This window comes from Opisthocomus hoazin, chromosome W (genome assembly GCF_030867145.1).
Source record: "Opisthocomus hoazin isolate bOpiHoa1 chromosome W, bOpiHoa1.hap1, whole genome shotgun sequence".
NCBI classification, from domain to species: Eukaryota; Metazoa; Chordata; class Aves; order Opisthocomiformes; family Opisthocomidae; genus Opisthocomus; species Opisthocomus hoazin.
This window is the reverse complement of record NC_134453.1, coordinates 20,691,952-20,717,220: the sequence shown is the minus strand read 5'-3', so window position 1 is coordinate 20,717,220 and position 25,269 is coordinate 20,691,952. Positions and strand designations below refer to the sequence as shown.

General features: G+C 48.2%; 2 protein-coding genes across 7 annotated transcripts in view; both read right to left on the bottom strand.

Annotated features, from left to right (window-relative positions):
• LOC142365722 (NAD-dependent malic enzyme, mitochondrial-like) overlaps positions 1-3,691 on the bottom strand; it is a 62,001-nt gene extending 58,310 nt beyond the window's left edge. The window contains 1 exon segment of the mRNA XM_075446813.1: positions 3,593-3,691. The gene's annotated coding sequence lies outside the window, so the exon portion shown is untranslated.
• A 16,319-nt stretch (positions 3,692-20,010) lies between these two features.
• The window catches only part of LOC104335573 (mitogen-activated protein kinase 4), a 48,203-nt gene continuing 42,944 nt past the window's right edge, over positions 20,011-25,269 (bottom strand). For all 6 annotated transcript variants that reach the window (XM_075446677.1, XM_075446676.1, XM_075446675.1 and 3 more), the window contains one exon: positions 20,011-23,472. In XM_075446677.1, coding sequence (XP_075302792.1) covers positions 22,785-23,472 — 688 coding nt within the window. In that variant the 3' untranslated portion in view covers positions 20,011-22,784. The remainder of the gene's footprint in view (positions 23,473-25,269) is intronic.

Here is a 25,269-nt window from a genome sequence, read left to right as displayed (position 1 = left end):
TGGTGTGAAAACATACACGGAGGACTGAGGTTGTGCAATGTCCTGTAAGGAGGAATTAGGAAGAGAGCAGAGGAATTGAAAGAGGAATAAAATTCCTGCTAAAACACGTGTCAGCATAACCAGAACAAGGACATCTTTTCTTCTTTCAGTACTTGGCAATGGCAAGGACTAAGCAAGACCGCGGTGCGCCACCAGACTTAATCCAATACAACTGGTAATTGTTGACTATTACCACATACATGCTGTGTCACAATTTGAGAGGATTAAATTCTGCAGCATTGCAGATGACAGCTCTCATCTGTGCTTTATCAGGAGGCATCTGGCCAGGTCAAACTAATTACCAACACTGCACGAGTGCCCTTATCTAGGAGCAAATGTTTTGCTGCTGCAATTATGGATTTGTTAAATTGCAAAAGCTACTTGTAAGGGAAAGGTTCATCACACTTTCAAAAGGTACAGTGATATTGCTCAGAGAGCCAGGAAGCTCCATGTCCATTAACGCAAGGTCTGCCTCAATTACTGCACAAGCTGCCTGACTTGTGGATTATACCTCCAGACTACTGAGTATCTCTCAGTGGACAGAACTTCTGCTTGATGACTTAGCAGTCATCTTTCAGTTTCAAGGATGGCTAAACATAAATATATTTCAAGTATTCCTGAAATCCTGCGTAAATGAACAGTTCCAGTCTCTCACATACAGAAATTACCAAGACCTGTGTGCTAAGAGAAACTTGGTTTCGATAACACAAGCCGGAATTATTAATTCAAGGCCTCAAAGAGTTTCCAGTCTTTCTAGCCTGAACTAGTTCTGTTTTTTTTAAGAACCACTGCTCTAGGGCCAGCAAACATTTCCTCTTCCACACCCACAGCAATCTGTCCTGCGAGTCTGCACTATCCCGAGCCTGGTGTAGATCCACCATTGCACTCTAGTTTCTTCCCTTCCCCCTTCCCCCCCCCCCCCCCCCACAAATAAACAGACAAGCCTTGCCTACCCAAGCATGACACAAACCAGGCACACACTAGCTGGCTTCATCACTTCAGTAATGATAAAGCAGTCTAAAATTATTACATTAGGCAAGTACCAACTACAAATGTGTCTCCCGATGAGACTTATACTTAAAGAAAGCAAGCTTTCCCCGCATCTGCCCTGCAGCGGGTGCTTTGCAGCTCAAGGGGGAAGGGGGGCATTTCCATTTTACACCGAGAGCACCCCAGGAGCAGAGAGACGAGGCTGGGCGATGCAGTTCTGCGCAGCATCTCCGACACTCAGGTGCTGTCGGGGGAAGTGAGCAGAAAACGGTAATACTACTACTTCGGGTTCCTTCCAGCAAAGTCCTGGGCTGTCATTTTAAATTACACTTTTAAAGGTACCTTGATATCTGCAAATTAAAAGGAACAAACACGTGTGGGGGGGTGTGGTGTGTGTTACTAATAAAATATTCGGCAGCAGTGAGCAGGTCACTTTGGAAGTAGATCTTGAAACCACTTTTCCCTCTTATTCTGAGGCAACCAGTCCAACAAGGAGAAAAGTTAGATGCTGACTACTGAAACAGAGTAAGTTCACCATTTGAGGCTTGAAACTTTCAGCAAATAAAGCACACTTAGGTGAATTCAAATGAGAATACTTTCAGAACACCTTTGTAAAAAGAGCTTATGTTCTCTACATTAACCTACAACACTCGCAAACTTCTCGCAGTGCAACTAGGAAGTAGGACTGAATTGTTTGGTGTTGGAGTTTCAGTTCGTAAAAGCTCTTACTTATCACACAACATCAGAGAGCTATTTTTTTACACATTAATGGTACTGACCTAAATATTTCTCTTAAGCAGCAGCAGTCCATTATCTTGTACCGTGGAAACTGCAGCAGCTGCAATTTTGGCTTACTCTGATACGATATATTCACGTTCTTGATTTTATTCCATTTGTCTTATTGGGAGGGCTAACGGTGGTAAAGGTAAGCGCACCTACGTATGTGAGACAAAGGCTTTATCCTGCAGAACCATCAGAGAGGCTGCAGAAACAAACAGCCAGCCATCGTTGCTTTACTCTGGAGAACCGGTACACAGCTGTATTAGAGCTGTTTTCTTCAGTTCAAAGATTTTTTTTTTAGCTACAAGTTGAGAGAGAAACAAGGATGTTCTCAACAATGGCTGTGCACTTACAAAAGGGAATTCCTCCTGGGAGAACAGCTCAGCAGTCAGCACAGAGAAAGCGAGCTGCTGGCTAATTCAGAATTGTGGAGATCACGCGAAGCATAAGCCTGTCAGCTACCTACAAACCTTGGTGTGCACTAAAGTTTGGACTTCTAAAAAAAAATTTCCTGCTTAAATCACAGAAGAATCTGAAAAACTATCCATATGCCACTAGTTACCAGCTGCAGCAACAGCAAAGTGTTCCTTCTGTTGCAATAAAGGTGCTGCCACCAGTAGTAAAGATGCACGTTCAACTAGTACTCACTCAAGCACGGCACACTACCACATGTTTTGACAGCTTCTTTCGTTGCCTGCAGGAGAAAAAGCTTCAAATCTCATCCGCACTCACGCTGTCGACGTGCAGGATTGTCAGAAGTTTTGTCCTGGGACTTGCAACACACACTTTCCCTTAAAATACATGCTCAGAGTAAATTTCTATAGACCTGATGACATTTAAAGAGCCAACACCATGCTGGACACTGCTGGCTGCACCCACACATGGATTATTTGAGGAGTTTCATATTCTGCCCGGCTCTTTGTATTACCCATGTGTTTATACACATATATAGAAAATTTCCCTTCACTGCTCACTTCTAACTTTTTGGAATTAAGAACACAAAAAGATACCAAATAATTAACAGCTTGCCTGGCTGCAAAATCGAGCTTTTTCATCAGCCCTTTATCAATGCTGCTGTACATTTTTTCAGGTTTCTTCAGGCCATCAGAGATTCGTGCTGTGACACAACCCACCCAGCCGCTCAGAGGCCAGCATCTTGTACCACTTAATGGTACGGTGAGGCCTCGTACCACTTAACGTTATGGGGAGTTTGGGGGAGCGTCCCCCGAAGGCCGCTACAAACCCAGGGTTTGCTGTCGGAGGGGTAATTTGTCACGCATTTTGACAGCTGGTAAACACGCCCGGCCAGCACACGGCCTCTCCCCGCCCAAGCGAGGCAGCCGCCCTCGGGGTTTTCCACCTGCCGCCGGGCCGAGGGCTGCGGGACCTCCCCGAGGGGGGGCCCCCCGCAGCAGGCCGAGCCCCCCGGGGGGTCCCGACATCAGCCGACCCCGGGGACGCGGAGCTCTCTCCGTCTCCCTCCTCGCTGCCGGGGCGGGCATCGCGTCCCCTCACAGCGGGAGCGGGCTGGCCCCACGCCCGGGCCTTCCCGGCCCCGCTCCGCACCGTCTCCGGCTCGGTGGCCAGGAAGCGAAGGCCCCTTCTCCTCGCCCCGGCAACGCGCGGGGGAGAGGTTTCGGAGGGGGGGAGGCGACGGAGAAGGAAAGGCGTCAGGGGTCGAGGGTCTGGAGTAAAACGCCCCCAAGACACGGGTTTGGTAAGAGACCGGAGGCCCTTCGTTGCGCCATGGTAATTGTAAAATTGTTACCAGAACGGGATCTACCTCCTCCTTCCTGCGGCTGCTGCCCCTCTGAGCGATGCTGGCCGAGGACCTGTTTCTATTGTGCAACAGCAGCCCCCATCCACCGGAGCTCCGTCCGCCTCGGAGCCTACCACTGAATGGAGCAAACAAGGAGGCGCCGGGAAGGGACACTCCGGAGGGCGGGGCGTTCCCCATGACTGACAACTCTACACAGCCAAATAGAAGGAAGCCGTCTCGCCGGCTGACGGCCGCTCTCAGCCAATGAGCGTTCTCCCCCACGGCTCCCCGCCCTGACAGAGGGGAAACCAGGCCGGGCGCGGCCTGTTTTATGTTAATTCAGCCAGGCGCGACGGCGAATCAGCGTGGAGGGGCGGGGCGGGGAGCCAGGGCGGTGAGGGGGCGGTGCTTCGGGGAGGGGGCAGGGCGAGGGGTTGTGTGAGGGGACGGGGATCGTGAGGGCGGCCGGGTGGCCCACGGGGTGTCGGGGCCCCCGGCTGGGGAAGAGGGCGAGGCAGGAGAGGCAAAGCAGGAGGAAGGTAGCAGAGAGTGGATCTTTTGGTGCGGGGGGGAAAATGGGGTGCCCCCTCCCCCCCTTGACCCCGTGTACCCTGAGCAAGATGGCGGCCGCTGCCCGACGGCGACAGTGCCGGTCCCTGACACCCATTAGGGCTCCGTAAAACACCTCTGAGGCGTTAACCTCTGTGTTGCCAGACAGAGCTTGAAGGGCTGGAACACCGTTAATGTACAGCGCGTTGGATTCAAACAGAAGACTTGGCAGAGGTCAGCGAGGCAGCTAATGCTGCAGGTCAGCACTAACCAGGCCCAGAAATGAACCATGGTCTGAAAATGCATCACTTTTCATAACAACACAAGGCTCCTCTCCAGCCCAAACTCTCAGATGTCTGCCAGCGTTGCAAATTGTGAGGCTGTTCATGCTCTGCTGGTACTTCAGGTGATTTAAATTCTTAGATCTATGAAGGAGCACTGTGCAGTTAAAAGAAGCAGAGTTGCTATAGTAACCGTAACAATAAATACACAAACCCACTTAATCAAAACCTCCTCTTCTAATTGTGATTTTGAAGCCTGTCATGAAGTCCATATTCTGCTGCTTCCCCTTCCCCCCCAGCATGATTGTGATGGCTTTGAAACATTTCTGAGTAATCTTGTGCTGCATCTACAAACAAATGAGGTTGCTAAAATAGCATGCAAGGTCGTGACTTTGTGCCTGGCTAAAAATAGCCCAGATTAAGGGCATTTAAAAACACCAGACTTCATACCCGAATAGCATAAATTAGTATTGCTGTAAATCCGTGTCATTTTAGACTGGTTGAAGATCTTGCCCAGTAGATCTAACGAACAGTCAATGCCTTGCTGAAATACATCCTTTCTCGTGAAAGAGTGACTGTCTTGAAAGCTCTGTCATAATCAGTCCCAGAAGAGAAAAACCTCCACCCCAGGGAATGGGATTTGGCAGGGCTGCAAGGTCCGAAACTCCCAGCAACAATTTTTAACGGGAGAGAGAACCATTTCTAGACAGCACACCCACGACGTTCACACTGGCCTTTTCTCCCACCAGCATTTTGGTAAATTCGTTTGCAAATCCAGACTCCAATCCAGCAAAGCTTTTTCAAGCGACGAGTTGTTGTGGAGAGGAGGTCTGGACCACGCTTTGCGCCTTAACGCGACCCCAGGCTCATGCAGGTGGGCAGCAGCATCCTGGGGTGATGCCTACTACTTGATAACCCAAAGTTGGCTCGTCCTATGACAACAGGGGTGCTTTATGTCTGGTCTATACGGACAGCAATCCCATGCAGTGTGGGACCCTGCTTTCTCACACTTGTTCTTCATCTCATGTTACTACATAGCCACCGAATGACTGTTACATTTATAGCTAATTCATGCAACCGCCTGTGCTGTAGAACAGCAGAAGCAGTCATTTCTTCCTCCTCCCGAGGACTTTATCACCATATTTGGTGCTCAACACAGAAGAGTTTCTTTTGGCACACATGATGTTGTTGCTTTGCTGTTGCCAAGAGAGCAACTGGGAGCCCTTGGCATTCCTCAAGCCCTTAAAGCCAACTGTCATGGCTCTGTAACATTTCTGTAACATTTCCAGTTTTTCAAATGCCCTATTTAAAGCAACACCACCAGAGCTGGACCCGATGTTCTTGTTTTTTACATCACTGATTCTTAATGTGAATTTAAAAAAAAAAATTAAAAAAAATCACTTTTCTGTTATCCTCACCTAGATCCAGGGCTCTTTTCCTTCCCTCTGTAGTGCTGCCTCAACACCCACACTGTCACTCCCATAAATACACAGATAATGTAGCTATACATACACAGCTGCTGAACAAATAATTATTTAAGCAGTCATGTTAGTTTTTATCTACCTCCAGTCTCAGAAATTTTGACAGTGCAGACGCACAGACAAGCCATCTCTCAGGAAGAAAGTTTCTGCAGTTTGATAAAAACTGGCATCTTCACCTTCCACTCTTTATTTCTGTTAAAAAGTGCTGAGGGTTAACTGTATAGTTAGAGTAATCCTCATATGGAGAGATGATCCTACTGACTCTTCTCATTTACATTATGAGACTACAGCAGGAACTAAGCAGTAAAGATGATCGTTACCTTGAGGCAAGGTTTGTGAACAAAAATAGTATCTTTTATTACACCGATTCTGCCAAAAGATATTACTTCTCTCCACAAACCTTACCTCTTTTACATCTTTCGAGCAGGAACACTGCTAATTACCTTCACACTGTTTCCATTATTTTGTTTCTACTTCTGCCTAGTAATATTGTTCTATCTTTTATTGTGCTTAAAATTCCTCATGTAGCATTTTCGCAACAAAATGTGTCCAGCGTAATTCTCTGGCTCAGAGACCAGCTCGCGTGGGAATGGCCCACATCCATGCTATTGAAGTGTTTTACCATCCAAGCCAACGTTCACATTCAGACTGTATTTTGGTAATTGCGTGCTAATTCCCACACTGTCTCCAGCAATTGTTTGGGAAAATGCTAGCTGGCCTGATCCAGAACTATGCCTGGAATTGTGCTAATGATTTAACAGTGGAGATGACAAAGCTCCAGCTCCTGGGGACATTTTGTGGCACTGTTAAATCTGTCTGGATTAGGGATGACGTTGCTTAAACATATATCCATATGTGTCTGTACATCTTCCCGGTTAGGGAGCTTTGGCGTGCGTGGATACAGGTCCCTCCCCTCCCTGGTGCTGATGAATTCCTTTGTCAGTGACTCGTAACTGTCACTGTAGGTTAACAGGTCTGGCATTTGCTGGTTTTTAATTGATGTTTTACTTTCTCTGCTTTTGATCAGGAGCCTCTTTTTAGGCTGGTGACCCATTTGATCCCAGATCATCAGTTGCCTCTACTCTGCTGAGCTCCTGAGCAGCCAGGGACGTGGTGACAAAACCCCAGATGGTCTAACCAAGTGGTAGTTCATCTTGCTTTCCTGGCTCTTCCCCCCCTTCCTTCAATTTTCAGTTTCTTCAGTCCACCTTCAACACTGCCTCACACTACTTATCCTGACCAGTGACCATCTCCTCCCCCCTCATTTTTGCTCTGTTCACACAGCCACATAGCAAGTAGCAGACACGGTTGCAGTTTGCACAGATTTGCCTGTCCTGGAGCTGATCTGGCCACCGTGGTGGGGCCAGACGTACGTGCACTATAAAGACGAGGCTGCCCAGCCTTTTCCCTACCATTTTTTTTCCCTACCTTTTCCTACACCATCCTCGTAACTGGGAGCTTTCTTCCAGAGATCGTCCGCAGCACCCTGCCTCTGCCCTTCTGAATCATCTTCCTCGACACCACGTTTCTTATATTTCTTCTGAAGTGGCTGAGCTCCTTCGCTGTCTTGACAGAAGGACAGAAGGACGCAGGGCCTGAACTGAGGCTGAAAATTTAGGCTCACGAGAGAAACCTTGCATCTTTAATGTGCCTCCTTTAACCGCAGAAGTAACCAGTTAATTTTCACCGTGGGGCTTGAATGGTTTCTCACTCTGTCTCCCTTTTCTCTGATTACCTAGGCGGAGGCTGAGGACCAACATAATCCTCACGGATACTCCATACTTGCAGCTCCGCTGTGAAAACAGCAAGTAAGCTGAAAGTGTGGCCTTGTTGATTGACTTGTGCTGGCGGTGGGCCCTGCTCCAGTGCAGCGATGTCTTTCAGGGATTGCATGTATCCCCATCCTGGACCAATGTAACCAGATCAGCAGAAGCCTGCAGAATCCACTGGTGGCTTTGAGATTTAATTCGAGCATGAAGTAGAGCAAGTACAGAGGGGAAGGACTTCCCTCTTCTGCTCGCTCGGTGTATAGCAAGTTGGAATTGTCCTGCCTGTATTTGACCAAAGCAGGTAGAAAAAGCACCAAAAACTTGACACTAAAATCACAATGGGTTTAGAAGTCTGAAAGTCCCACTGACTTCTGTTAAACTAGTAAGAGGTGTTACTCAGACACCTCAGGGGAGAGCCTGACCCCATTGGTAAGGGTTTGGTGACATTGCGCCTGGGTTTAAGGTCTTGAAATCAGCACGCAGCACTGCTCTGTCTCTCTCGCTCACCTAATGCGGGGGGGGGGGAGGTGTACTGCAGAATGAGAATGGACCCCACAGGGACTGATCGGAGCCAGTGGTGAGACCTGAAAGGAAGGAGTTAAAGGCCCTCTGCAGATACACACTCGATGACTGCTGCTTCTGCTTTAAACTGATGGACACCATGCTCTCAGCTTGGGATCCCAGGCAATGACACAGGCATCTCAGACCTGAGACTCTCTCTAATAAGAATAGTCTGCTTTTGTCTCTATGTGGCAGTGACAGACAAAAATAATGGCAAGATTTTCAAAAAAATATCCGTTAACCTTCGTAGGTCTCCAAATTGTACTGTCTTAAGAGGCCAAAAAGTGAATTTTCTGTATTTGTTAGGACAACATCATCGTCTCCACCCTGACTTCTCTACAAGACTAGCAAAGGATAGCACCCTAACCAGTGCAAATCAACTTTCCTGCAAAAGACGTGAGAAAAGAGACCATAAGCTGATAAGCAGAGCACCAGCTTGGCACTACAGAGAAACAGCTTTTGCTATCAGAGGTACCATTTGCCTGCTGAACGTTGCTGAAGGCAAAGCAATCCATGGGACTCTGCTAAAGCAGTGTTGTAGGTGCTGAGCCACGATGTTACCTCTGTGTCTGCTTGGACTCTTCTGCGTTTCAAGTAATCCGACACACACACACACAGACTGGCCACATATTGCTAGCTGAATCGTAAAACCTAACTCCTACTGCAGGAGAAGGTTGATATTAGAAATGTGATCAAGGAGAAACAATTATATGATGAGATTTTATGCCTCAAGTAAACAAGAAAAGCCATAAATCCTTTCCATCGATTGTGCATCGTATCGCTTTCCAGAATGCTCAGACATCTGGATTTGGAACAATCAGACATCTTCATTATGAGATATTCGGATAGAGAGTTGTGAGCCAGCTACAAAACCTCTGTATCACAGAATCACAGAATGGTAGGGGTTGGAAGGGACCTCTGTGGGTCATCTAGTCCAACCCTCCTGCTGAAGCAGGGACACCTACAGCAGGCTGCACAGGACCTTGTCCAGGTGGGTCTTGAATATCTCCAGAGAAGGAGACTCCACAACCTCCCTGGGCAGCCTGTTCCAGTGCTCCGTCACCCTCAGAGGGAAGAAGTTCTTCCTCATGTTCAGACGGAACTTCCTCTGCTTCGGTTTGTGCCCATTGCCCCTTGTCCTGTCGCTGGGCACCACTGAAAAGAGCTTGGCCCCATCCTCCTGACACCCACCCTTCAGATATTTATAAGCATTTATTAGGTCCCCTCGCAGCCTTCTCTTCTTCAGGCTGAACAAGCCCAGCTCCCTCAGCCTCTCCTCGTAGGGGAGATGTTCCAGTCCCCTCACCATCCTCGTAGCCCTGCGCTGGACTCTCTCCAATAGCTCTTCATCTTTCTTGAACTGGGGAGCCCAGAACTGGACAGAGTACTCCAGATGGGGCCTCACCAGGGCAGTGTAGAAGGGAAGGAGAACCTCCCTCGTCCTGCTGGCCACACTCTTCTTGATGCACCCCAGAATGCCATTGGCCTTCTTGGCAGCCAGGGCACACTGCTGGCTCATGGTTAACCTGTCGTCCACCAGGACACCCAGGTCCCTCTCCGCAGAGCTGCTCTCCAGCAGGTCCACCCCAAGCCTGTACTGATGCATGGGGTTGTTCCTCCCCAGGTGCAGGACCCTGCATTTGCCTTTGTTGAACCTCATCAGGTTCCTCTCTGCCCAACTTTCCAGCCTATCCAGGTCACGCTGAATGGCAGCACAGCCTTCCAGTGGGTCTACCACACCTCCCAGTTTGGTGTCATCAGCAAACTTGCTGAGGGTACATTCTAACTCTTCATCCAGGTCGTTGATGAAGAAGTTAAACAAGACTGGGCCCAGTACTGACCCCTGGGGGACACCACTAGTTACCAGCTGTAAAGCGAGCTTTGGCACTTATTCAGAAGCTCTTCTGTAGTTTAAATTACAGAGAAAACTCCGTCAAGATTTCGTCAGCACTGCTGTGAATGGAAGTCTCCGAATCTTGACATCTTCCACGAACAAGATTTTTCAGAGAGCGAGGGAACTGGAGTCGCTTGAAAATTCAGATCTATGTAGCTAGCAAGTGTTTTTTTTCCAGCTTAGGCTTATTTTCCTCAATGTGAGGATCAGGTGGGCCAAGGCTGAATGAAGCTGCTGCTGAAAAACACTGGAGGATAAAAGATGGCAGGGCACAGAGCTGCACAAGCCACAGATCCTACCTCTGCTCCAAGTCTGCTGACCAGAGGTCTAAAGGCAGTGTGCTGAAAGAAGAAATCTGTCAGGCTGCCATCACAGGAAGAATTTACCCTCAGTAAATCTATGCCGGTTGTTCCTGATCACCTTTATCCACTCCAGGCACTCAGAAATGGCTTCCAGGAGGATTTGCTCCCTTTTCTTTGCAGGACCTGAGCTTAGGCTGCCTGACCTGCAGGCTCACACAGTCCCTTCTGTCCTGGGGAGGGGTTTGGGGTCCCTTTGCACCTCTGCTGTTATTTAATGCCCTCATTTAATGCACTCTCAGGGCTGCTCCTCCACCGCTCCAGGAGTCAGTCGAAGACAAAAGGTGCTGGCAGTCCCTAATCGGGAAACTGCCAGCAGAAGCTCTTAGACGCTGTCAGCAGCAAAAACCTCCAGATGCTAACCCTCACTGCAGAGGTCCCCTCAGTCCCCAGGGAAAGCCCGTGGCCAGGCCTGGAAGCAGGCGCGCAGGACTGCAGTCAGTGTGTGTTTTCTGCATGATTGAGCCCAGGAGAGTCGGTTCATTACTCTGCCTCAGTCTCAGTTATTCCCCAAAACTCCCACAGGCTGCAAATTGCAGCCATCAGAGAATACATGTTGCTTTTTGGATACTTTACTTTCCAGCAGTGCGTACAAAGGCCTGAACAACATGACATTGTACTTTTTCAGCTGCTGATAAACTGGTGTGAATGTGAGCTGAACATTTTCCCTGTCCCAAATGTCTGGGAGGGCGCGGAGTTAACGAGCAAACTGGTGGCAGCACCAAGTTACTGTTCAGAAAGATTTGGACTTCTTACTTTGAGCTCCCCCCTGCAGATCCCATGCTTCTCTCTATGAGAGAAAAAGCAGTCTCCAACAGAATTTTAAAAATATTGCTACAAAGCACAAGCTTCTTGGGGTTTTAAAAGCCACCTAATTTCGCAGGCACACCTATCAGTTCAGTCCCATGTGTGAAGAGGTTACTCCCTCCCTCCTTTGTCAGAGGGTGCAGTGAATGTACCCTCCAAGCTGAAGATGGGAATTTATAGTTTTTAGACACATTGATATAATCCAGGTGGCCTGCACAGTGTGGACTCAGGTCACCAGAAACAGCATAATTTCACAGCATAATTTCCTTTTCTGTTCTCTGTTACTTAAATACCAACCCAGGTGGACAGAGTGCTTGGCCACACGCATGCATGCAACAAAGCGCGAGCGCCATCCCTCTTGACTTAAATGACTCTGCTGACCTGCTTGATGATGATGCGCTTTGCTGGAGAAAACCCACCAGATGCTGTTCAGCAAGACAAAGCACCTCCTAGCTTCATTTAGCACTCGCCACCCTGCAAGTCCAGACCTGCAGCTGCTCTTCACGGCTCACACATATCCCAGATAGGTGTGATCCCATTATTTCTCCCTGCAGGGGCAAAAGCTTGATGTCAAATAGCCAACTGCTCCAACAGCCTCACCCTGCAGCTCTTCTGCACGTCACAGGTACTAAAAATGGGAGTCTGCTGGAGGATGTAGGGTCATGGCTGGGCTCTCTCCCTGGGCGGTACCACCAGTTTGAGTCCCCTGTGACGTTGATCTCAAGGGTGTAACCCACCCAGGCAGTGAATTAGGCCAGGAACCCCACATTTATGAGCTCCCCTGCAGAGGGCGGTCCATGCTCGGCGAAGCTCACCGCTCCATGAGCTGCACAACTCACAAGTCCAACAGTTGGCTTTTGACCAGGAAACACAGCTCTTCCCACCTGCCCAAAAGAGCTGCCCTCCAGAGCGACAGCCCTAGCCTGGGGCCAGCCTCCTGAAGAACACCTTTGTCTGGCTGCAGTTCTGCACCCCAGACACCCCAGATGCAAAAAGGACCTGGTGGGAGGCCCTGAAGCCACCGCTCAGCCACACACCTTCCATCTGCCTGCTCAACTCCCTACCCCCTCAGCTGCCTCTCTCCCATGGTTTCTCCCTCCAGCCCTTCTTTTCTCTGTCCATCTCCTCAAAGAGCAGATGCTGGTTTTTTCATGGCCGCTGCTGAGCAAACAGCTCAGCAGGTACCTCAGTCAGAAAAGGAGTCACAGTGGCTGGGGCATGTGGGCTCAGTGTCTGCCCTTCCCCTGGCTGAGCTAGTGCAGGAGGTGGGCTCCCTGCAGGCTGCTACTCAGCCCATCTGCCGAGTTTCAGCATCCATGCAGGGACAGGAATGACTCTCACACATTGATGCAATGCACAGTCGATTCGATTTATTGGTCTGTTTGCATGGTTATATACATTTTTCATATCTGTACATGCTATCACGCTTATTCGGATAGGCTACAGACATAAATCACACGCTGTTCACGCACCCCATATTCCCTTATGATTGGTAACTATGCACTAACGCCAATAGCAACAGACTGCCTCCACGTCCTTGAACACATCTTGTTTTTGCTAACCCACATCATATACACTATCGGAACTTTCTCAATTGCTATTCTTAGCTGTCCTTTCCAGCGGCCTGTTCAGTTATGCAAACTGTTTTGCTTAAGCGGCCTAGTCATGCTAACTCTCAAACTACATCGACCCCAACATCTCCCCCTTTTTCTTTTCAAAAAAAGCTAAGCTATCTTACCATTGCCTTAAAAACTTTTGCTCAATTGGTGTTAGTTGCATCATAAAAATTTTTTTTACAGTTGTCTCTAGTGCCTTTTGTGTTATGCGTATTATACAAGGAACCAATATAATCACTGCTTCCTCTACATCTCCCCCTTTTTTATTTAATGAATTTAAAGCAAGCGCTACATTGACACAACTAAGCATCACTATTGGCTTTATGGTCCAGTAACAGCCCTGCTACAGTGCAACACTCGAACACAAGAACACAAATGCTAATAAAAAGATATATAGATGTGAAGTGCATACCATAACCTGTATTCATATTAATCACCTAGGCTAAAATCAATGTATCTAAGGGTATAACTCATTAACTATATACAATACCTGCAGAACTCACCAAACCAAAGACGCAAAGGCAGTTACTTAGTCCAGACAAATCCGTTAGATCACAGAAATACAAACACTATGACAACAAACACATAAAACCACACAATCATAGTCGCGACCGCACACGCACAAGCACAGCAAATTTTCAACATAAATCCAAATGTTGCAAAGACTTATGATTTTTTTTTTTTTTTTTTTTTTTTCAATGCAAAGACTTATGAACAGGCAAGGACTTACAATAATATTCAACATTTAACAGACAAATTCCCAAGCCTCAGTTTCAGGAAGAGTACTCTCTTTTCAATTCTGTTTTAGGAAGGGCACTTTCACTTCTCCCCAGGGATATAGCCCAATGCTGTGAAGCTTTCACTACGACTAACAGGCAGGCAACAAGAAACAACACTGGAAGAATGCCTTTGTCTTATTAATGGTTCGTGCTCAGAACTTTTTGGTCCAGGGATCAGAGGTTCTCCCCGAGAATCCCTCGGTGCCGGCTGGAGGTCCTGCAATCCCTCGGACCATTGATGTTCAAGAGCAGCGTCCTACCTGGGTACCCAAAATCTATTACCAGAAAGCAGCAAAACAATTCACTCTCCAAAACTTAACTCTAGAGCCCTAGAAAGCAGGCACTCTCAAGAACTCATTAGCATACATTAATATTATAATCATCTAGAACAGTTTGCAGTGATAAGGATACAAGGAATTCTACTGCAATAATTGAATTATACACACTTTTTCCAATCAAGTCCTTGAATGTCAGGAAGATGGTTCTTGCCGCGCCGCTTCTGGGCTGGCTGGGACGGGCTGGTGCGCTGGGATCGGGGGGGGGGGGGCGGGGGGGGGGGTTGGGCCACGCCACGCTGCCGGTTGCCTGGGGAGGGGGCCATGTGCCCAACCAGGTGTGAGGTTCGCTGACCCGTCTGGTGTGGTGGTTGCTGGCGCTGCGGGCTGTGCTGTGTCTGAGGGACTGCGCGGTTTTATGCTGGAATTCACCCTGCTTTGATCTCAGGTCGGGTACGCCAATTGCTATAGAGGGACCCTGTTGTACACTTTCGGGGTGCCTGGTTTCGCGTTCGGCTTCCCATTTCTCTGGATTTAAAGGATCGTCAGGTTCTGGCGGATTTACCTCCCGCATTTCTTGTGTTGGGTTAGGAATTTCATCGTATGTGGGGTTAAATTTCAGAAGACTGCAGCTCTGTCCTTGCTTTGGAGATAACGGTGGAGGAGTAGCAGCCGCTTCTAAGATAGTCTCTACGGGTTTTAGAGCATTTAAAGCTGTTATGCACTGATTTCCAAGTAATGATTTCCTCAGGGATTTTAAACTGCAAGACTTTGTTCTTTCAAAATTCTCTGTAAAATCTTTCAATTGAGCTTTCGTTCCTTTCAGCTGATCATGCTTTTGACAGCTCGAAAACCAGGAGCTAATTGTCGCTCCTCTTTGTTGCCGACCTGCACAGAGTCCCCGATTCTCTGCCACACAGCCAAGTCAAACAACCGATCTGTCGTTACTATCGGCTTTCGGCGGCGGTACCACAATAATAGTCCCGATATCTCTCCTTCAGTTAACTTCACATTGGCTCGATCCGCCAATTCCGGCAGGCTTTTCTGCGCCGCCTTTTCCAACACTGATACAGTGGAACCCATACTGCCGATATTCACGCCCCTGGCGTGCCGCAGATCCGCTCCTGCCTCTCTTGGGCAGCCCGGCTTACCTCGCCGGCCGGCAGTCCCCTGCCTTCTTCGGCTGCGGTATCAACGTCAGGGTCACCACAATGCCGAGTTTCAGCATCTGTGCAGGGACAGGAATGACTCTCACACATTGATGCAATGCACAGTCGATTCCCCTTTATTGGTCTGCTTGCGTGGTTATATACATTTTTCATATCTGCACATGCGATCACGCTTATTCGGATAGGCTACAGACATAAATCACACGCTGTTCACGCACCCCATATTCCCTTATGATTGGTAACTATGCACTAACGCCAATAGCAACAGACCGCCTCTACGTCCTTGAGCACATCTTGTTTTTGCTAACCCACATCATGTACACTATCAGAACTGTCTCAATTGCTATTCTTAGCTGTCCTTTCCAGCGGCCTGTTCAGTTATGCAAACTGTTTTGCTTAAGTGGCCTAGTCATGCTAACTCTCAAACTACATCAACCCCAACACCCGTCCAGGATAACTTCACTGCCCTAAGCTACATGATCCTTAAAGGTGTCTTCCAACCCAAACCATTCTATTCTTCTCTAAAATCTTAACAACCGGAGAAGAAAACCAGAGGATACCTCACTCTTTTCATCAATCTGTAGAAAAGAACTTTTTTTTTGCATCCCCACATTTTACAGATGAGGTTGAACACAGACACACAGAGCTGGGGTCATTTGAGCCCAGGGCATTCGGCAGACCGGGGAGGAGCAGGCTGCAGAGCGAGTCCCAGCACAGCGCTCCGCCTTGCTTCCAACCCCCAAATCGGAAAAGAAGGGTTGGCTAGTGGAAACCAAGTACACGCACGGTGACGCTCATCTGACGATGCAGCAGCACAGAGAGACCGCACAGCTCCTGGGGGAACAGCTCGAAGCGGCAGGTGAGAGGATGGAAGATCTTGGCATTTACTGGCAACTGCTGTGTTCGCGAGTTTAAGGAACATCATTTAGAGCAACCAAGTACCTGCTGCAGGAACGGACCCTCACCCGGTGGAGAGACGACGAACAGGTCTCACCCATGTCTGGTTTTTAATAATTAATTTTAATTTTAATAATTCAGTGCAAAACGTCAGTCAGTGTCTCTGGAGACAGAGCAGTCACAGCCAAAAGAAGAAACTAAGGCTCCTGCTGTTCAACCCCTCTGTAAATGGCGCTGTGATATTTCGGTCAGTTGCTCAGCAGCTCACGGGCTGACATTTTTGCCACCATTGCTTTCGGTTTCCCATTTGTTTTTCCATCAGAGACTGAGCAAAGGCACAGCCTGGCTGAGGATTAAGGGGCAACACACAAATAAACCGCCACTGCCAGCCCTCTGCAGATGCACAACTCCACGTGCCAACACCGTCTCTGTTCCCAGCCAAGCCTGTCCCTCTGCCCTGGGAGCATGGAGAACCTCACCCAGACCAGGCAAAGCCCGTCCAACTCTGGCAGCACTGGGAAGGCGGTGGGGTGCAGCTCCAGAAGCAGACAGTGGGATGAGCAGCTGCAGGCAAGAGGCAGCGTGGATCATGCACTGAAGCAGTTAACAGTGGCCCAGCAGGATTTGAGGGCAGACAGCATATATTCTTAAAGGGAATCTTTCTTTATTAACTTGTCATTCCAAAACCTATTTCACCCTAGCCATCTGACATCAACCCACCCTGTTCTTGCTCCAAGAGCAGCACGGTGACTGCACGGAAACACGATGGCACTGCCTGTCCCATCACCAAGCCCCGTTCGCAGCCAGATGGTTACTCATCCTCGAGCTCAGCCTCCCTTTAAAATTGGGCTTGGCGGAGTTCAAACTGTTCCATTGATCTTCACTGCCCTCCTGAAGTGCCAGCAGGACTAAGAGAGGTGCCCCAGGATTTTGAAATAATTACTGCAATAACCATGGGGAAGCAGCCAGCCCGGCCCTGCCTGCTCCATCCCAGAGCCACACAGTTCACCACTGCTGCTGGAGGCATGGCATTCCCAGGGTGTTCGCTAAGCCAGCATTGCCTTTCTTCCACTGAAATGTCAATGTGCAGCAGAGGAGAAATGGCAGGGGGAAAAAAAATGTGACCGCGGTCGGCATTGCGCCCATGGTCAGCATTGCACCTGCACTTGTTGAGTCAAAAACCAAACTGGTTTGCATACAGTTAGAAATGTAGACCAGCTCCTTTTAAATAGTTGTAAGAATTGCCCGGCGGTGCCTTGCTGGTTTTTGACGGCAGTTATGGAAGGAACTGCCATAACAGACAGTGAGGGATGGGAAAGTACCGGGCATGGCAGTGAGACTGGGCATCAGCACCAGCTCATTCCCCCCTGCTCCCTGCGCACCCCTGGCAGAGCCAGCAGGCGCTAATGGGTGGCTGCAGCACTCCGGACAAGGCGGTGGCAGCCCCAGGTCCCCAAGCAGCCTGGGCCAATGGGGGATGCGAGACAGGAGTGAAGGCTCTGCAGAGCTTGGAGATTTTGCAGTTTTAGCAGCTGGTTTGTGACGGTGGTTTTAGCCAAGCTGCGAGGTTCAGGCTGCTCTGCTGTGGACTGTTTGCGTTAGACTTAGCACTAGACTTAGGCTGTTCCAATCAGTTTTATAAAGTGTGCTTCTAGTTCCGAGCTGTATGAAAATAGGATATAATGAAAAACTCCTTACTCTTTAAAAAAAAACAAAAAACAAACAAATAAATTACAGTTCTTCCCTCTGCTATCCCTGATCACAGAGCCAATCCCACACACTGGTTATTCATACCTGCTCCATTCTGCAGACTGGACTATCAAAGTTTTGTTTAATTACCCTAGATTTTGCCCCAGGTATTTATACCACCACCAAGATGACCTACATAGGAACTCCCACAAACATGAGGATAGAGCTAGTGCCCAAACACTAAGCGGTCATCAGACATGCAGTGACACCAAAGCACAGAGAGTAAGCAGACAGTTCAAATAACACCTTGAAGCACCTTTACCTACATCTATTGCCATTTTCTGGGAGCAATATTATATGTTGCTTAAACTTAAAACAATATACCATCTGTGTGTACGCACACAAACACTCCATGCAACAGTGACGTCACAGGAATTAATTATATTTTTAGGTATAGTCTGTCTTGTCAAAGATGTACTTGGGTATATTCTCGCCAAAGCTTAACAAAAATTTATACAGACTCCCTAAACCACCTTCTTTTCACTGCAACATTAATCAAAGCAACCCTTTTGAGATCCTTTTGTTGCAGTCTATTCTGCTGCAACCCAAGAGCCGACGGAATAAGCCCCTGTGAGAAAAGGTCATCTTTTTAACACAGATTCTCCCCTTTTTTTGATAAATAAAATCCTACTCTTTGAATTTAGCAACGTGATTGTTATAAACTGGCTCTGACAGCGGCCAGACGGCAGTTCAAAATACTGTGGTGAGCATGGTCTCGGCAAGTGAAGATGCACCTTGAGAGGACTACATTCACCCGAGTATTGTACTACTTCAGAATCAAACTCTGCCTTTGAAAATGTCAGAGGCAACTATTCACGAGCAAACACCATATGGTATATTTGTCCTCTTCAGTTCCTCTTATAATCAATAGAAAAAAAAGACCATTTCAGACTTCAAATGACTGCATGCCACACTATACAGCGTTCTCACTGCAAGCTCTCTGAAATGTTAGAAGGTGGCATGAAATCCCTTGAATTTGTTGGATCGAAAGGCACTGAAATGATCATCACCAGTCCAGTCTCCGATAGCTCCGCTTGTAATATTCATTGTCACTATGTTGTGGTTTTACTCTGGGATGCATAGGAAACACTTCCAAGGATGTCCCTAAAACCATATTTAAAAGTAAGCTGAAGTTGATTTTTTCATTACTCTAATGGTAAAGCTCTGAAGATCTGCTTAACGCAGCTCTGTGATCATGGAACAGCTGCTGAATCCCAACACGATTAAAAAAAAACTAACTGCAGCAAAAACAGTCACATATTTGTGACTGGGGAAGAACAATCACGGAGCCAGCAACTCAACTGTTGGAGGCACCATTCTGGCATTTAAAAGTGTTTTTAAGAGCAGCTGAGCAGGCAGCTGCACCTTTGTCTCCCTGATGGCTTCCCAGTCCCCAGCTTGTGGCCAGTGGGTGGCTGTAGTGGCAGGACAGACCCCAGATCCCGGCATGGAGGCCACCACGAGCAGCTTCCACAAGTTCAGGGCAGTGGGATGCTGCTCCCTCCGTTCTTCTTCAAATAAAACCATGTAAAAGGCTGGCCACAATGGTTGGGACCCACAAGGGCGCTTACGTACCTGATCACTGGCTTAAGCGCCAGCCTCTGAACTTGAGGTCCTCCTCAGCTTGGAGACATCTGCAGTCCCTCTGCTTCTGTCAGCGAAGTTGCCTGCGCTGTCATTGCAGTGCTTCTCCATGTCACCAAGCAGGGCCACATCGCTCACTCCTGAGCTTCAGAGAGCACAACGAGCACCCTCTGTCCCTCCTGCCTCTGCCCGGCACATCTCTAAATCCAGGATGTCCACCCATCCCACTGCCACGGGGCCTCGGTGGCCCATCGCACCATCCGTATTATTCATGATAGTGATGCTCCTGTTTTCTCTTAAGTAACACATACAAATTTATTGAAATGCCTGATGGTTGATCTTGGACTGAAACAATTCTTCAAACAACTGCAAGAAGCAGAAGTTTGCAGAAGTCACTGTGTGGGGGATGAGGTCTGAATTCCCTCCCCATGACCCTGAGCACTCGGACAGACTGCTCCAGCCCAAGCAAAGCTCGGTGAAAAGCCACCCAACCCCAAACAACCCCAGAATGAAAATATTCACATGATGCAGGCACTAATTCAGGTGTTCGTGATCATTTGCAGAAGGAACCTGGACACGAGTACTGGAATAAACATTTCAAGTCTCATAATAAGCAAAATAATTACACGCTACCAAGTAAGGAAGGCTCAAGCCTTAAATTTTATTGTTGTAGATGAGAAATAAATCTGGCTTGTGATCGGCTGAGCACACTCAGGTAACAAATTAAAGCCACCCCTCTCGTTCCCCTCCCTTTCCCAGCACGTGACGCCAAGGTTTTGGAACAACGTTAGGTAACAGCTCATGAACCGAGATGGAAAATCCGGAGCAGCAGCAATAAGCTCCGTTTACTTCTTGTGAAGTTAATATTAGACTTTAACTGTGGGTCCCCAAGCTCCCACTCCTCCTTAGCAGATAATATTGAAAAGCAAAACTGTTACTTTCATGGCCATAATAAATAGTCCCGTACGTCTCTAGTGAAGACATTCAGGCCGAATGTAACAACCCATGGAAAATGGCTTCTGGTTTCGGAGGATGTGGCGACTGATGTCCACCGAGGAAAACGCTGGCGTGGTTTGATCGCTGCTGATTTCACATGTCAGCGCCTCTCTGTGCTTAACCCAACGGTAGCAAATATTTGCTGAATCTGTCAGAAGAGTTTTAAAAGTCAGCTCTCACGTTGCTGATCTTATCCTTCAGGTTTCAACTCTGTCGGCTCCCAAACATCTAATTTTCAACCGCGGCGGTTGTGCCTCTCCCGTCAGAGGCTGGGTGTTATCTGCTCCTCTCAGGGTGGCACCAGGGAGCGACAGGACACAAGTGTGGCTGCTGCCGCCTCCTCCTCTCTGGGCACACACTCCAGGACTGGCAACCCCCTTCCCAGCCTTTGCTGGCCGCTGCCGGGTACACAGTGAAGCTGAGCAGGACCACGGGCAGTGAGTCATGGGCTGTTGGGGCCGAATTCGGATCCGCTCCACCACAGGGGTGGCCACTTCTTTGGTGTCTGAATTTCTCCCACCATGAGTAAAAGTGCTGAGCTTTAGTTGAGGTATATAAATAATCTGCAACACACTGGAAACCAACCCGCTTTTTCTCCTTTGTTTCCCCTTTCTAAACCACTGTGGTGGACGTCCAAATACTCAAAGCAAAGACAGGAGCCCAATGGCTTTGCCTTCCAGATGCCTTCTCCAATGGCTTTTCCTTCCAGGTGTCTTCTCCACCCCTGCCACAGGACTTCCACCCTACCCCATCTACACAGCTGGCAGCCATCACATCTATGCTGCTAATCAGCTGGAGTAATGGCATTTCAATCATCCTAAGGAGAGATCTTCACAATAAGAGCAAGTTTTGGGGCTTGTCAATGCCTAGCACAAGCTCTCCTACAGCTAAACCTGTACCTGATCCCACCAAGGACAGAAACCAGGGTTAATACAGTAAATGCTGCTGTTAGTTCTCATCCGAGTCTCAGAGGAGTTTGCTTGTTAAAAGGGTAGAAACAATTCATATAGGAACAATAGTTAAATATGGACCTTGGAGTTGCCAAGTACAGTAGTTTCTCTTTTACAAATGAAAGTAGCACCGCCGTGCTGGAGAGCACAGTGACAGGATGGCAAGGAAAGCGGAGATTGGCTTTTATGACACTATTTACAGGTTTTCCACTTAAAAAACTGCTGAGTTTGATTAAATATAAGTATAGAACATTTCTTCCATATACAAACTCTTGTTAGCTGATTAATTCTTAAGGTGCTCAGAAGTGTGGATGAGAACAGAAGTTACAGTAGATCAGTTGTGTGTGTCTATTTACAAACCACGCTCGGTTGCCTGCTGACACCAGCATCTTCCAAAGAAGCTGGAAGCAAAGTGCCTCGGAGAAATGTAATTTTTTATACATGCCCATGGCCAGTTACAGATCTAATGCCACAGGAACTGTTGTTCTCTTCACAAGATCTTTGTCAGAAGGTAAAATGGTAGTACTTTCGTTCCTTTTTTACTAGCAAAGGTGGGTGCCCTTGCTGAGTCTGTGTGGCTGGTGGTGCCAGGCAGCATCGCACCGTGACACCCTGTTTTTAGCTCTTGACACCTGTCCAGCCCTTACCACCAGAATTTGGTGGTCTGCTGGGCAGCTGCCCGAGACAGGACATGCAGCACCAGGTTGTTACACTGAAATGCATCGCATGAGGCCTCCTAAGTACTCGGAGAGCTCAGACCTACCCCATACAACAGAAGGGAGAATTTATGTGCAAGAAACCAGACAAGGACAATGTGCTTAGCAAAAAAAATCTATCTTCCAATCAGAAAAAAATATCATAAAATCCCAAGTGGCCTATATTTTTTAGGTCAAATTCCTCCCACATTAACATTCTCGAAGAGTTATTTTCTGTCTGATGGCCAAACTCTACCTCTAATTCCATTCCCTGCTGACTGACGGCTGACCATGGACACTGCCTGGCATCGCTTCTCTCCATACCACCTGTACTCACATGGGTACCTCAGAGGAGCTCCAAGTTTGGCGTTTTGGGAACCCGTCAAACCAGGAGACTATCTATCTGACCATAATGAAAATGCTGATTTTGTCCTCGTCATTTTAAGATGCTACAGAAAAAGAAAGGAAAAGAAGTTGATTTGACTTCTGCTTGTAAACTTATCATGTACTGTTGTCTTTCCCTCGTACATTTAAGTTTCAAACAGGTCCCAGAGATTGCAAGGCAAGAGTGTTAAGGCAGTATAAGAAACTCAGTATTTCATTCACACCTCTTGATTCCCTTAAAGGTATTTCTAAGGCATCAAAAGGGGCATGTGGTTTGTGCATGCCTTTTCAGAAAAAGGCATTCGGAATAGTGTAAAAAATGGATGCTCAATGACAGACAGAAGCAACTCGACCCCAGGCAATGGCCACACCATCAGAGAGGAGCAGGGAGATACAGCGGTGTTTCCCGGGTGTGGGTTCCTCACCATTGCTCTTTCTGGTACACCTCTGTTTGTACAATCTCACCGGGGTGCTCAGATATGCAGGCTCCGTTGATGTCATTGAGCTTGTTGTCTGGAAGATCCTCGGGTTTTGTGCAAAGTTTCAGTGCCCTGGAGATGAAGACATCCAAGTCAAACTCAGGGTCTGTTTCACTGTTCACCTCCGTGGGTTCTTTGTGGAGATGGTGAGGAGAAGATGGCAGGCTCCGTTCCTGAATCTCCGGGAGAGGACTGGGACACTCGAGACCCACCTGCGTACTCTTCACCCACTGAGCAATCTCCAGAAAGAGGTTGGATGGTTCTTCTTCCAGAGACAGCTCAGCTGTGGGTGCTACGGTTGCTCTTTTCCAGTGGGATAAATCTAAAATCAGCTTGGGCTCTGAGTAATGATGGGGCTTATTGTCTCTCCACAGCAATTTGTCCGAGCAGGAAGGTGACCCCACTTTGTAATCACATGATTTCCCACAATCGGCATCAAATACGCGGTCCATGGATGAGTGGGATAGCTCCAAGAACCTCTCCGAGCTGCTTTGTGAGTATTTCCGTGGATCAACTTGTGCTTCTTCAGCGATGGATTCAGACCCCGCCCGGGGGTCCCGCTGAACCTCATCCATGTCGTGGTGTTTGTCGTGTCTCCATTCCAAATCAGAGGAGAGGCTCACGTGATACCTGTGAAAGACACGCTGCTATTAGACACGTGGATGATGGCTTCGTTAGAAACAGCGGTGCTCAAACAGATACACAAGCTGCTGCTGCTGTTTTTACCTTTTTCTTGCTAATATGCTGCTTACCTACAGATCTGTAAGTTCTTGTTAATATTAGAGGCCTTTTTCTGGTGTGTTAAGAAAAGCTGGGGGGGCTGAGTGATTTATGAGGAGTCTGAGGCATGCTCAGGCTGCATGGACAGAAACAGTAGTGGGAATAAAAGCCCAACAACCAACTGGCACCTTCATTTAGCCGATCATCACCTGCTCTCCACTTGGGATTAAAATATGATTAACAATATTAATAATCAAACTGGCCCTCAGCCCAGAGACCAGCACCCGCAGTGTGAGTGCTTCTTGTTTGTGACTATAAGAGCCAAAAAGATGAGCTTAAATCACCACTGAGATTGGATGTCACCAGTTTACTCTGACATTGTGGACCAAGAGCCTCCCTGAAGGGTCACCTTGCTAAGCAGTAACTTCTCAAGCCAGTCAGACTCCCTTGATTGCAATTACCCTGGCTCCTAACTGAGCTGCCCTTAAAAGATGTGTTATCCCAGGCATTGGGGCTCTGCGTCTCGGCAATGAAAGGCTCTTCAGGTGTCCCACAACACACAGGCAAACTCGTTTCCCTTTTTGAAAGCACTTGGCTTGTGTTGCAAAATTTACGGCACTAAAGCAGATGTCCCCAGCTGGGTGGCAAGACCAGCAGTCTAGGTCCCGCTTTCTTGTGTCACACCAAGAAAGACAAGAAATAAAAAGGTGACCAGGTGACCTCCAGCAACTGATTTGCTGCTTTGGGGACTATAACTGACAGGGATCCCGGAGCTCTGGGGACACACTGAAGACAGATATCCTGAGAAAAGATTCCAGCTTTCCTCTTTACCTCATTTGCATGGTTGTCCCCCCCAGCCTCCACCCTGCTACTTGCTCGCCCAGGCAAAAAGATTAATAACAGTGAAGGCAAAGGATTTCTTTGGATTATTTTTTCAATGCTGGTGAAATATAGTGGATTAAGAAGGTGAGGAGATTTAATTGAGGAACAATGCTGCAGACATCCTCAGCCAGCTCACCCCACTCAGCTGGAAGGAGCTCTATAGGAAAGTGAACCTAGTTAATTCTTAGCTGCTTATTTTGTCCTACCTGCTCCAGTACTGGGACTGGCCTAGTGTTTCGGTTTCGGCTGCCGCCAGCAACAAAAGCGCCACGCGGCCGCCCCTCCCCCCGCCGGCGTGCGGAGGAGAATGAAAAGAAAGAGGCAGAAACTGGTGGGTCGGGATAAGGGCAGTTTAACAGAACAGCAAACAGAGGGAAAACAGGAACAACAACGATACAAATAAGGAGAAAACACAACAACGAACCGTACAACCCAGACAGCCGCTCTCCCAAAACAGGACCCGCGCTGCGCCCCCCCAAGCCGCAAGTACGTTCCCGCCGCGTCGCCCCCCCCACCGGAACCCAGCGTGACGTCACATGGTATGGAATACCCGGCTCTGTTTGGCCAGGTGGGGTCAGCCCCCACCCCCCCGGCTGTGCCCCTTCCTGGAGTCCGATGAAAATTAACCCTGTCCTGGCCGAACCCAGGACATTATCCACCCCTTATTCCATACCATCTACGTCATGCCCAGGTCCCCCATTGTCCAGTTGATCACCACCACTTCTCCGGTCTCCAGATATCATTCCCTTAGTCTATGGATCATCACTCTAAAGTGTCCGTTGAGTTCATTTAATCCATGACTTCAGGCTCCATCTGTCGTAATGG